Source organism: Pseudophryne corroboree, chromosome 2 (genome assembly GCF_028390025.1).
Source record: "Pseudophryne corroboree isolate aPseCor3 chromosome 2, aPseCor3.hap2, whole genome shotgun sequence".
Lineage (NCBI taxonomy): Eukaryota > Metazoa > Chordata > Amphibia > Anura > Myobatrachidae > Pseudophryne > Pseudophryne corroboree.
Window position 1 is genome coordinate 256,830,428 of NC_086445.1, and position 14,004 is coordinate 256,844,431.

Here is a 14,004-nt window from a genome sequence, read left to right on the forward strand (position 1 = left end):
AAGTGGTATCAGCATTTCATCTGAACCAACCTATTGTGGTGCCTGCGGCCACTAGCGACTTGGAGGACTCCAAGTTGTTGGACGTTGTCAGAGCCTTAAAAATATACATTGCAAGGACGGCTGGAGTCAGAAAATCTGACTCGCTGTTTATATTGTATGCACCCAACAAGTTGGGCGCACCTGCTTCTAAGCAGTCGATTGCTCGTTGGATTTGTAACACAATTCAACTTGCACATTCTGTGGCAGGCCTGCCACAGCCTAAAACTGTAAAAGCCCACTCCACAAGGAAGGTGGGCTCATCTTGGGCGGCTGCCCGAGGGGTCTCGGCATTACAACTCTGCCGAGCAGCTACGTGGTCGGGGGAGAACACGTTTGTAAAATTTTACAAATTTGATACCCTGGCAAAGGAGGACCTGGAGTTCTCTCATTCGGTGCTGCAGAGTCATCCGCACTCTCCCGCCCGTTTGGGAGCTTTGGTATAATCCCCATGGTCCTTTCAGGAACCCCAGCATCCACTTAGGACGATAGAGAAAATAAGAATTTACTTACCGATAATTCTATTTCTCGGAGTCCGTAGTGGATGCTGGGCGCCCATCCCAAGTGCGGATTATCTGCAATACTTGTACATAGTTATTGTTAACTAATTCGGGTTATTGTTAAGGAGCCATCTTTAAGAGGCCCTTTCTGTTGTCATACTGTTAACTGGGTTTAGATCACAAGTTGTACGGTGTGATTGGTGTGGCTGGTATGAGTCTTACCCGGGATTCAAAATGCCTCCCTTATTGTGTATGCTCGTCCGGGCACAGTACCTAACTGGAGTCTGGAGGAGGGTCATAGGGGGAGGAGCCAGTGCACACCACCTGACCTAGTAAAGCTTTACTTTTTTGTGCCCTGTCTCCTGCGGAGCCGCTATTCCCCATGGTCCTTTCAGGAACCCCAGCATCCACTACGGACTCCGAGAAATAGAATTATCGGTAAGTAAATTCTTATTATTTATTATGTTTATTATTATATTATGTTTTATATATTATATTATATTTTGTTTAATCACTATTTCTGTAGTGTATGCGTATACATATATTATAGTTGCATTAATATAGGTAGATATGCATATACACCATTAACAGATTATTAATTTAATTATTAATTTAGTAATTATTGAGTTAGTGGATATCAGCGGTATGGGAATAAAAGTTCTGGGATATATATAATATATGTTTTCTAAATTTTTAAATTATTAAATTGTGTCTAAATAAGTACATGAACACTATTATGACTAATGATGATGGGTACAATATAAAGTTGGATATTAATATGCTTGAGTAAAATAATTAGGAAGCGTCCCCATAATGTTATGAAGTGAAACGCATGAATGGAACGCATATAAGGCGCCTGCGTAAGTGTGACGAATCAACTGACAACGATTGAGATTGAAGAGATGAACCGCATAGTGGAACGCACGGTGTGCGCATGTGCGTAGTACGGAACCAGGAAATAGTAATATCGCCGGTTTCCGTATAAATAGCAGGCTAATAGGAGTATACCGTCATTCATTATTCTTTGGAAGAAGCCGCAGATCTGCACACAGGCGGAGAAACGCGTAAGAGGAGTGCTAATCACGGCTGAGACTCGTTGTATCCAACACTTGTACGTGAGGACCGGAGTGGTAACTATTAAGAGTGAGACGTCACTCTACAAATTGGATTCCTGGTCTGAAGACACGTGTTGTTGGTTGTAAATATAAGCGTGGCCACGCTGGACTGTTCAGCACTAATATATTCTCTGTAAGAGATCGTTCAGAGACTATCATTTACCGTCTTTTTTCACTAACCATCTGCATGCTAATGCTATGAACTAACAGCTGAATATTGCTACATTGCTATATTGCTGTATGACATTAATTGAGCTTTTTTAACATCTTGGAGCCTGCTTTCCATCTGGCAAATGTCATGAACTGGCAGCTAAATATTGCTCTATGATCATATAGGAGCTTTTAACATCATCTAACATCTTTAAGCTCTTTGTTTGTTTCCAACTGGCAAATATCAGTGTGAGGAATTAGGTTGATTAATACTGCAGTGATTAATTGATAAGTGGCCACGGGGGTAAATATAATTTTAAAGGCTTTTTTATTACACAGGCCGTGTGATTATTGTATGTTATGTGTGTAATGTTTATTAAATGTGTTATGTTTTAAATGTATACTGATCTGGACAGCGCTTCATTTACCTTTTTTGTTGTTCTGCATTTTTTGGAGGTAACAGTGACCTCTTAGGTGAAGCAGCAATCCTTGATCAGGTTATTACAATTTAAATATCCCAGAACTTTTAACTATCTGCGCCCAGGTGTTTTTCCGGTTATTGCAAGCCTGGACGAGGGGGATTACATGGTATCCCTGGACATCAAGGATGCTTACCTACATGTCCCAATTTACCTTCCTCACCAGGAGTACCTCAGATTTGTGGTACAGGATTGCCATTACCAATTCCAGACACTACCGTTTGGACTGTCCACGGCACCGAGGGTGTTTACCAAGGTAATGGCAGAAATGATGATACTCCTTCGAAAAAAGGGAGTTTTAATTATCCCGTACTTGGACGATCTCCTAATAAAGGCGAGGTCCAGGGAGCAGTTACTGGTCGGAGTAGCACTATCTCGGGAAGTGCTACAACAGCATGGCTGGATTCTAAACATTCCAAAGTCACAACTGGTTCCTTCCACACGCTTACTGTTCCTGGGGATGATTCTGGACATAGAACAGAAAAAATAAGAATTTACTTACCGATAATTCTATTTCTCGTAGTCCGTAGTGGATGCTGGGAACTCCGTAAGGACCATGGGGATAGCGGCTCCGCAGGAGACTGGGCACAAAAAGAAAAGCTTTAGGACTACCTGGTGTGCACTGGCTCCTTCCCCTATGACCCTCCTCCAAGCCTCAGTTAGGATACTGTGCCCGGACGAGCGTACACAATAAGGAAGGATTTTGAATCCCGGGTAAGACTCATACCAGCCACACCAATCACACCGTACAACTTGTGATATAAACCCAGTTAACAGCATGATAACAGAGGAGCCTCTGGATAGATGGCTCACAACAACAATAACCCGATTTGTTAACAATAACTATGTACAAGTATTGCAGATAATCCGCACTTGGGATGGGCGCCCAGCATCCACTACGGACTACGAGAAATAGAATTATCGGTAAGTAAATTCTTATTTTCTCTGACGTCCTAGTGGATGCTGGGAACTCCGTAAGGACCATGGGGATTATACCAAAGCTCCCAAATGGGCGGGAGAGTGCAGATGACTCTGCAGCACCGAGTGAGAAAACTCCAGGTCCTCCTCAGCCAGAGTGTCAAATTTGTAAAATTTTACAAAAGTATTTGACCCTGACCAAGTAGCAGCTTGGCAGAGTTGTAAAGCCGAGACCCCTCGGGCAGCCGCCCAAGAAGAGCCCACCTTCCTTGTGGAGTGGGCTTTTACAGATTTTGGCTGTGGCAGGCCTGCCACAGAATGCGCAAGCTGAATTGTACTACAAATCCAGCGAGCAATAGTCTGCTTAGAAGCAGGAGCACCCAGCTTGTTGGGTGCGTACAGGATAAATGGCGAGTCAGATTTTCTGACTCCAGCCGTCCTGGAAACATATATTTTCAGGGCCCTGACAACGTCCAGCAACTTGGAGTCCTCCAAGTACTTAGTAGCCGCAGGTACCACAATAGGCTGGTTCAGATGAAACGCTGAAACCACCTTTGGGAGAAATTGAGGACGAGTCCTCAATTCTGCCCTGTCCGTATGAAAAATCAGGTAAGGGCTTTTACAGGATAAAGCCGCCAATTCGGACACACGCCTGGCTGAAGCCAGGGCCAACAACATGACCACTTTCCATGTGAGATATTTTAATTCCACAGTGTTGAGTGGTTCAAACCAATGTGATTTTAGGAAATCCAAAACACATTCAGATCCCAGGGTGCCACTGGAGGCACAAAAGGAGGCTGTATATGTAGCACTCCCTTCACAAACGTCTGGACTTCAGGCACTGAAGCCAGTTCTCTCTGAAAGAAAATCGACAGGGCCGAAATCTGGACCTTAATGGATCCTAATTTTAGGCCCATAGACACTCCTGCTTGCAGGAAATGTAGGAATCGACCCAATTGAAATTCCTCCGTCGGGGCCTTTTTGGCCTCGCACCACGCAACATATTTCCGCCAGATGCAGTGATAATGCTTTGCGGTTACATCCTTTCTGGCTTTTATCAAAGTAGGGATGACTTCGTCTGGAATGCCTTTTTCCTTTAGGATCCGGCGTTCAACCGCCATGCCGTCAAAAGCAGCCGCGGTAAGTCTTGGAACAGACAGGGTCCCTGCTGGAGCAGGTCCCTTCTCAGAGGTAGAGGCCACGGGTCCTCTGTGAGCATCTCTTGAAGTTCCGGGTACCAAGTCCTTCTTGGCCAATCCGGAGCCACGAGAATAGATCTTACTCCTCCCCGCCGTATAATTCTCAGCACCTTGGGTATGAGAGGCAGAGGAGGGAACACATACACTGACTGGTACACCCACGGTGTTACCAGAGCGTCCACAGCTATTGCTTGAGGGTCCCTTGACCTGGCGCAATACCTGTCCAGTTTTTTGTTGAGGCGGGACGCCATCATGTCCACCTTTTGGTTTTTCCCAACGGTTTATCATCATGTGGAAGACTTCTGGGTGAAGTCCCCACTCTCCCGGGTGGAGGTCGTGCCTGCTGAGGAAGTCTGCTTCCCAGTTGTCCACTCCCGGAATGAACACTGCCGACAGTGCTATCACGTGATTTTCCGCCCAGCGAAGAATCCTTGCAGCTTCTGCCATTGCCCTCCTGCTTCTTGTGCCGCCTTGTCTGTTTACGTGGGCGAATGCCGTGATGTTGTCCGACTGGATCAGCACCGGCTGACCTTGAAGCAGAGGTCTTGCTTGGCTTAGAGCATTGTAAATGGCTCTTAACTCCAGGATATTTATGTGAAGTGATGTCTCCAGGCTTGACCACAAGCCCTGGAAGTTTCTTCCCTGTGTGACTGCTCCCCAGCCTCGCAGGCTGGCATCCGTGGTCACCAGAACCCAGTCCGGAATGCCGAATCTGCGGCCCTCTAGAAGATGAGCACTCTGCAACCACCACAGGAGAGACACCCTTGTCCTCGGGGACAGGGTTATTCGCTGATGCATCTGAAGATGCGATCCGGACCATTTGTCCAGCAGGTCCCACTGGAATGTTCTTGCGTGGAATCTGCCGAATGGGATTGCTTCGTAGGAAGCTACCATTTTTTCCCAGGACCCTTGTGCATTGGTGCACTGATACTTGGCCTGGTTTTAGGAGGTTTCTGACTAGCTCGGATAACTCTCTTGCTTTCTCTTCCGGGAGAAACACCTTTTTCTGGACTGTGTCCAGGATCATCCCTAGGAACAGAAGACGTGTCGTCGGGATCAGCTGCGATTTTGGGATATTGAGAATCCAACCGTGCTGCCGCAGCACTACTTGAGATAGTGCTACTCCGACTACTAACTGTTCCTTGGATCTTGCCCTTATCAGGAGATCGTCCAAGTAAGGGATAATTAAAACTCCCTTCCTTCGAAGGAGTATCATCATTTCGGCCATTACTTTGGTAAAGACCCGGGGCGCCGTGGACAATCCAAACGGCAGCGTCTGAAACTGATAGTGGCAGTTCTGTACCACAAACCTGAGGTACCCTTGGTGAGAAGGGTAAATTGGGACATGGAGGTAAGCATCCTTGATGTCCAGAGACACCATATAATCCCCTTCTTCCAGGTTCGCGATCACCGCTCTGAGTGACTCCATCTTGAATTTGAACCTCTGTATGTAAGTGTTCAAAGATTTTAGATTTAAAATAGGTCTCACCGAGCCATCCGGCTTCGGTACCGCAAACAGCGTGGAATAATACCCCTTTCCCTGTTGCAGGAGGGGTACCTTGATTATCACCTGCTGTGAATACAGCTTGTGAATGGCTTCCAATACCGCCTCCCTGTCGGCGGGAGACGTCGGTAAGGCAGACTTTAGGAAACAGCGAGGGGGAGACGTCTCGAATTCCAATTTGTACCCCTGAGATACCACCTGAAGGATCCAGGGGTCCACTTGTGAGTGAGCCCACTGCGCGCTGAAATTCTTGAGACGGGCCCCCACCGTGCCTGAGTCCGCTTGTAGAGCCCCAGCGTCATGCTGAGGACTTGGCAGAAGCGGGAGAGGGCTTCTGTTCCTGGGAACTGGCTGTTTGCTGCAGCCTTTTTCCTCTCCCTCTGCCACGGGGCAGAAATGAGGAGCCTTTCGCCCGCTTGCCCTTATGGGCCCGAAAGGACTGCGCCTGATAATACGGCGTCTTTTTATGTTGAGAGGCTACCTGGGGTAAAAATGTGGATTTCCCAGCAGTTGCCGTGGATACCAGGTCCGATAGACCTACCCCAAATAATTCCTCCCCTTTATAAGGCAATACTTCCATATGCCTTTTGGAATCAGCATCACCTGACCACTGTCGCGTCCATAACCCTCTTCTGGCAGATATGGACAGCGCACTTACTCTTGATGCCAGTCGGCAAATATCCCTCTGTGCATCACGCATATATAAAAATGCATCTTTTAAATGCTCTATAGTCAGTAATATACTGTCCCTATCCAGGGTATCAATATTTTCAGTCAGGGAATCCGACCAAGCCACCCCAGCACTGCACATCCAGGCTGAGGCGATTGCTGGTCGCAGTATAACACCCGTGTGAGTGTATATACATTTTAGGATATTCTCCTGCTTTCTGTCAGCAGGTTCCTTAAGGGCGGCCGTATCCGGAGACGGTAGTGCCACCTGTTTTGACAAGCGTGTGAGCGCTTTATCCACCCTAGGAGGTGTTTCCCAACGTGCCCTATCCTCTGGCGGGAAGGGGTATGATGCCAATAACTTTTTAGGAATTATCAGTTTTTTATCGGGAGAAACCCACGCTTCATCACACACTTCATTTAATTCCTCAGATGCAGGAAAAACTACAGGTAGTTTTTTCTCACCAAACATAATACCCTTTTTAGTGGTACTTGTACTATCAGAAATGTGTAAAACATTTTTCATTGCCTCAATCATGTAACGTGTGGCCCTACTGGAAGTCACATTCGTCTCTTCATCGTCGACACTGGAGTCAGTATCCGTGTCGGCGTCTGTATCTGCCATCTGAGGTAGCGGGCGTTTTAGAGCCCCTGATGGTCTTTGAGACGCCTGGACAGGCACCAGCTGAGTAGCCGGCTGTCTCATGTCATCAACCGTCTTTTGTAAAGAGCTGACACTTTCACGTAAATCCTTCCATAAGCTCATCCACTCAGGTGTCGACTCCCTAGGGGGTGACATCACCATTACAGGCAATTGCTCCGCCTCCACATCATTTTCCTCTTCATACATGTCGACACAGTCGTACCGACACACAGCACACACACAGGGAATGCTCTGATAGAGGACAGGACCCCACTAGCCCTTTGGGGAGACAGAGGGAGAGTATGCCAGCACACACCAGAGCGCTATATATATGTTGGGATAACACCAAACAGAGTGTTTTTCCCTTTATAGCTGCTGTGTATATTATACTGCGCCTAATTAGTGCCCCCCCTCTTGTTTTACCCTTTTCTGTAGTGCAGGACTGCAGGGGAGAGTCAGGGAGACGTCCTTCCAGCGGAGCTGTGAGGGAAAATGGCGCCAGTGTGCTGAGGAGATAGTCTCCGCCCCCTTCTCGGCTGACTTTTCTCCCTCTTTTTTCAGGAATCTGGCAGGGGTTAATATACATCCATATAGCCCTGGGGGTTATATGTGATGTAATTTAGCCAGCCATGGTGTTTATATTGCTGCTCAGGGCGCCCCCCCCCCCCCAGCGCCCTGCACCCATCAGTGACCGGAGCGTGTGGTGCATGAGGAGCAATGGCGCACAGCTGCAGTGCTGTGCGCTACCTTGGTGAAGACTGATGTCTTCTGCCGCCGATTTTCCGGACCTCTTCTTGCTTCTGGCTCTGTAAGGGGGCCGGCGGCGCGGCTCTGGGACCGGACTCCGAGGCTGGGCCTGTGTTCGGTCCCTCTGGAGCTAATGGTGTCCAGTAGCCTAAGAAGCCCAAGCTGGCTGCAAGCAAGCAGGTTCGCTTCTTCTCCCCTTAGTCCCTCGATGCAGTGAGCCTGTTGCCAGCAGGTCTCACTGAAAATAAAAAACCTAAAACTAACTTTTCCTAAGAAGCTCAGGAGAGCCTCCTAGATTGCACCCAGCTCGGTCGGGCACAAAAATCTAACTGAGGCTTGGAGGAGGGTCATAGGGGGAGGAGCCAGTGCACACCAGGTAGTCCTAAAGCTTTTCTTTTTGTGCCCAGTCTCCTGCGGAGCCGCTATCCCCATGGTCCTTACGGAGTTCCCAGCATCCACTAGGACGTCAGAGAAAAGTGTTTCTCCCGCAGGAGAAAGCCAAGGAGCTGTCATCTCTAGTCAGAGATCTCCTAAAACCAAAACGGGTATCGGTGCATCACTGCACACGAGTCCTGGGAAAAATGGTGGCTTCGTACGAAGCAATTCCATTCGGCAGGTTCCATGCACGGACCTTCCAGTGGGACCTCTTGGACAAGTGGTCGGGATCGCAACTTCAGATGCATCAACTGATAACCCTGTCTCCAAGAACCAGGGTGTCTCTACTGTGGTGGCTGCAGAGTGCTCATCTTCTAGAGGGCCGCAGATTCGGCATACAGGACTGGGTCCTGGTGACCACGGATGCCAGCCTTCGGGGCTGGGGCGCAGTCACACAGGGAAGAAATTTCCAGGGACTTTGGTCAAGTCAGGAGTCGTCCCTACACATAAACATTCTGGAACGGAGGGCCATTTACAATGCCCTAAGTCAGGCAAAGGCCCCTGCTTCAAAACCAGCCGGTTCTGATCCAATCAGACAACATCACGGCAGTCGCCCATGTAAACAGACAGGGCGGCACAAGAAGCAGGGTGGCGATGGCAGAAGCCACAAGGATTCTCCGATGGGCGGAAAATCACGTACTAGCACTGTCAGCAGTGTTCATTCCGGGAGTGGACAACTGGGAAGCAGACTTCCTCAGCAGACACGACCTACACCCGGGAGAGTGGGGACTTCATCCAGAAGTCTTCCTACTGTTGATAAACCGTTGGGAAAGGCCACAGGTGGACATGATGGCGTCCCGCCTCAACAAAAAACTAAAGAGATATTGCGCCAGGTCAAGGGACCCTCAGGCGATAGCTGTGGACGCTCTAGTGACACCGTGGGTGTACCAGTCGGTTTATGTGTTCCCTCCTCTGCCTCTCATACCAAAGGTACTGAGAATAATAAGAAGGCGAGGAGTAAGAACGATACTCGTGGTTCCGGATTGGCCATGAAGAGCTTGGTACCCGGAACTTCAAGAAATGTTATCAGAGGACCCATGGCCTCTACCGCTCAGACAGGATCTGCTACAGCAGGGGCCCTGTCTGTTCCAAGACTTACCGCGGCTGCGTTTGACGGCATGGCGGTTGAATTCCGGATCCTAAAGGAAAAGGGCATTCCAGAGGAAGTCATTCCTACGCTGATAAAAGCCAGGAAAGAAGTAACCGCAAACCATTATCACCGCATTTGGCGAAAATATGTTGCGTGGTGTGAGGTCAGGAAGGCCCCTACAGAGGAATTTCAGCTGGGTCGTTTTCTGCACTTCCTACAGTCAGGAGTGACTATGGGCCTAAAATTGGGTTCCATTAAGGTCCAGATTTCGGCTCTGGCGATTTTCTTCCAGAAAGAACTGGCTTCACTGCCTGAAGTTCAGACTTTTGTAAAGGGAGTGCTTCATATTCAGCCCCCTTTTGTGCCTCCTGTGGCACCTTGGGATCTCAATGTGGTGAGTTTCCTAAAATCACATTGGTTTGAACCACTTAAAACCGTGGATCTGAAATATCTCACGTGGAAAGTGGTCATGTTATTGGCCTTGGCTTCGGCCAGGCGTGTGTCAGAATTGGCGGCTTTGTCATGTAAAAGCCCTTATCTGATTTTCCATATGGATAGGGCAGATTTGAGGACTCGTCCCCAGTTTCTCCCTAAGGTGGTATCCGCTTTTCACTTGAACCAACCTATTGTGGTGCCTTCGGCTACTAGGGACTTGGAGGATTCCAAGTTACTGGACGTAGTCAGGGCCTTGAAAATTTATGTTTCCAGGACGGCTGGAGTCAGGAAAACTGACTCGCTTTTTATCCTGTATGCACCCAACAAAATAGGTGCTCCTGCTTCTAAGCAGACTATTGCTCGCTGGATTTGTAGCACAATTCAGCAGGCGCATTCTGCGGCTGGATTGCCGCATCCTAAATCAGTGAAAGCCCATTCCACGAGGAAGGTGGGCTCATCTTGGGCGGCTGCCCGAGGGGTCTCGGCTTTACAACTTTGCCGAGCTGCAACTTGGTCAGGGGCAAACACGTTTGCTAAATTCTACAAATTTGATACCCTGGCTGAGGAGGACCTGGAGTTCTCTCATTCGGTGCTGCAGAGTCATCCGCACTCTCCCGCCCGTTTGGGAGCTTTGGTATAATCCCCATGGTCCTTACCGAGTCCCCAGCATCCACTAGGACGTCAGAGAAAATAAGAATTTACTCACCGGTAATTCTATTTCTCGTAGTCCGTAGTGGATGCTGGGCGCCCATCCCAAGTGCGGATTGTCTGCAATACTTGTATATAGTTATTGCCTAACTAAAGGGTTATTGTTGAGCCATCTGTTGAGAGGCTCAGTTATATTTTATACTGTTAACTGGGTTTAATATCACGAGTTATACGGTGTGATTGGTGTGGCTGGTATGAGTCTTACCCGGGATTCAAAATCCTTCCTTATTGTGTCAGCTCTTCCGGGCACAGTATCCTAACTGAGGTCTGGAGGAGGGGCATAGAGGGAGGAGCCAGTGCACACCAGGTAGTACCAAATCTTTCTTATAGTGTGCCCAGTCTCCTGCGGAGCCCGTCTATTCCCCATGGTCCTTACGGAGTCCCCAGCATCCACTACGGACTACGAGAAATAGAATTACCGGTGAGTAAATTCTTATTTTAGCAATAGTAGATTTGTGAACATCGCTATCTCAGCCTCAATAGCGATCCATAATGAATCGGGCCCTATGTAAGCCTTTTTTTAGTCTGGTAGGGAAAGGTGAATACACGAACTATAATGAGCATGTAGTAATACAAACATAGGATTGCCCAATGTTTTGAGAACAAATAGAAATGCTGCATTTTGAAGATTCAGGAACAGGATCTCTATATGAAAAGTTGAATTTCACTCTGAAAGTATATTAATCCTGTCCTCAAGCAATTAAATAACTGTTGGAATCGCGTAACATGCCCACGTCTCCCCCTGCAGTCAGCAAGCGGTAATACCACTAGCAGTGTTTTGGTCTACTGCCTTCACTGAATGTTCTGTATTAGTAATTCTTGACTGTGAGTGTGAACAGAAATCATTCATTCCAATTAAAAAGAAAGTATTTGCAAGTCTCTTATATTGTTCTTTGATAATACTATTATAAATGTTAGTTCTAATGTAAGGTATGTGGTCTGTATTGCTTTGAAGAATATTTGCCGTACAGAAGCTTGTATTATAATGAAATGTGGGGTTGGGACCAGCAGTTAAACCAGTAAACTTAGTTTTGTGGGGATGGGGGAGCTTGAGGTTGCGTTGTCAAATTTGTCTGCATCTATTTATATATGTTATTATTATTATTATTATTATTATTATTATTTATAAAAACCACGTCTGCCTGTGTAAGGGCAGGAGAGGCCACTGAAGTATGCTGTTAGATCTGTATTATTTCTCTTTCAGACCTCTGGGAATACTACCTACCGTACCTGTATTCTGGCATCTCTCTCCTTGGAGTCCTTCTCCTATTATGTAAGTTTCATGCTAACGTGCAGTTATAGCATCCTGACAGACTAGGGCGCCAAAAGCACATAAATGATTTCCCACGTGACATCAGCAATGCACAGGATTATTCTGTAATAACATACGACTTAGTGCAGCACCTGCATATTGAGCAGATCATAATGAATTATTTTAGAGATCTACTTAAAAGTATATTTTATTATAGCAACATGTCTGTTTTGTTAATCATTTGGTTAATTAAGGTGGCTGCTCAGAACATCTATGTAAGGAAAAGATACACGTAACGTGTATAAATGCCCGCATGTGTAGAGTCACACGCCTCAAGATATGTGCACACTCTAAAAAAGAAGCATTTGCTAATTTTCATGTTTTATGTGTGTTCCCGGTGTATCGCTGCTGATTATTCTGTAATTGCTTGTCTTTTTTTGGGTGATCCCCTTTTATGTGTGTCCTGTTCTTTTTGTATATGTAAAAAATTCAAATAAATATACTTTTATTTAAAAAATACATAATAAAAAAACCCCGAAGCACTTGCAGCAGCTGTAGCTTGGAGACAACCTAGAGATTTGGTTTGACCTTGTTAGTATTATATGTTTATAGCTGCATTGCTTTATTGTTACACAAACATGAGAGGTGAGTGTCTGGAAAGTGTTGTTAATTAGTGCGAAACACACACTTTTAGTGTTTATGGGAGACATTATTGGCAGGGTGCTGCACTCCGCCTGTTTTGAAAGCATCGATTTGCGTCCTGCACTTTATCTGAGGCAGAGAACAGTGCCACCACACAGAGACACACATACACGGAGTCCAGTAGGGTCCTGCAGGACACTCAACCGCCACACCTGGAGAGATGTTGTGTTGTCATCCCTTCGTGTGAACTTCCTTGCTGTCTTTCTTGATTGTTTCGTTGTTTATGGCGCAGTAGCTGATTTGTTTTCGTACACTTTGCAGTGTGCACTCCTTTGGGCCTGTCCCGGATGTTTTCTGTCACCGGAAAGCTGCTGGTCAAACCTCGGGTAGGAATTACTTAAAATAAGGATACTGATTTTATTTTCTATTAATGGTAGTTACAAAAACAATTTTCTACTTTTTTTTTTTTTTTTTTTTCTTTTTTTTTTTTTCCTTCAGCTACTAGAGAATTTGGAGGAACATCTGAGCTGTACGGCATTTGAGGAAGCGGCTATATCCCGTAAAATCTCCAGTAAGTGACACCTCAGCTGTGGGGTGTGTGTATTCTCCTGGGATGAGCTTCAGGCTGCCTTCCTCACCATCTTCTTCTGTGGTTTCCTTTCACAGCTAAAGCATCCTGCTGGTTGAACCTGAACATGGAGGCTCTACAGAAAAGGCTCCTAGCTATAAAGAGCCAGAGAATTACATTAGGTGAGAACCAATTCGCTGAATTGCCATAAATATCCAGTTACAGAACTAATAGCATATTCATTAACTGATGCTTACAAAAATTAGTTATGTAATTTAGTCTGTTTGGGGTCACGTTGGAGAGTAAAATGTAAAACATTTTTTTATTGGTCCATTGTCCAAAAGAGGACAGAAGCTCTTTAGTGTTGAAAAAGTCTGATTCTCTATTTTAGTTAATGACATAAACTACAGTAAAAGGTGGGCATGTAATCTATTGCTGTCATGTTTAGCAGAAATGGTTTACGGTTTGTATCTTCCTATAAGTAAGCTGCTCTCTTCCTGTTTCCTGCAGAGATGAGAAGGAAAGCATCTCCATGGCAACGCAATTTGGTGTACCCCCTGGCCATGCTACTGCTCCTCGCACTCACGGTAGGCTATGTGCTCCACATTTTCAGTTTGATATTCTAAGATCTTGTATATTTTTAAAGACGTGATACAGACTATGATCACTTTGGTAGTTTTCTGTAGTATAGAACCCAGAAGTGCTAGGGACAGTGAGCAGCTTACTTTATTCTGTGGCTAAAACATGTTATTCACCTGTTGGATTGCTTTACCAGCACTCTTAGATATGGAGAATGTTTTCAGCATAGGTCATGGCCAGGCCTGATCTACATAGACAAGACAACATGTGGCTCTGCAACAGTTGTGAAACTACAAGTCCCAGCATGCCCTGCCAAAGTTTTGCTATTAGGGAAT

General features: G+C 46.4%; 1 protein-coding gene across 3 annotated transcripts in view; it reads left to right on the plus strand.

Moving 5' to 3' along the window:
- Nucleotides 1-14,004, plus strand: part of LMBR1L (limb development membrane protein 1 like) — a 183,937-nt gene that overhangs the window by 141,215 nt on the left and 28,718 nt on the right. For 2 of the 3 annotated variants that reach the window (XM_063952689.1, XM_063952690.1), the window contains exons 7-11: nt 11,833-11,901; nt 12,844-12,908; nt 13,021-13,093; nt 13,189-13,272; nt 13,601-13,677. In XM_063952689.1, the coding sequence (XP_063808759.1) occupies nt 11,833-11,901; nt 12,844-12,908; nt 13,021-13,093; nt 13,189-13,272; nt 13,601-13,677 (368 nt within the window). The remainder of the gene's footprint in view (nt 1-11,832; nt 11,902-12,843; nt 12,909-13,020; nt 13,094-13,188; nt 13,273-13,600; nt 13,678-14,004) is intronic. The other variant, XM_063952691.1, reaches the window with a different exon arrangement.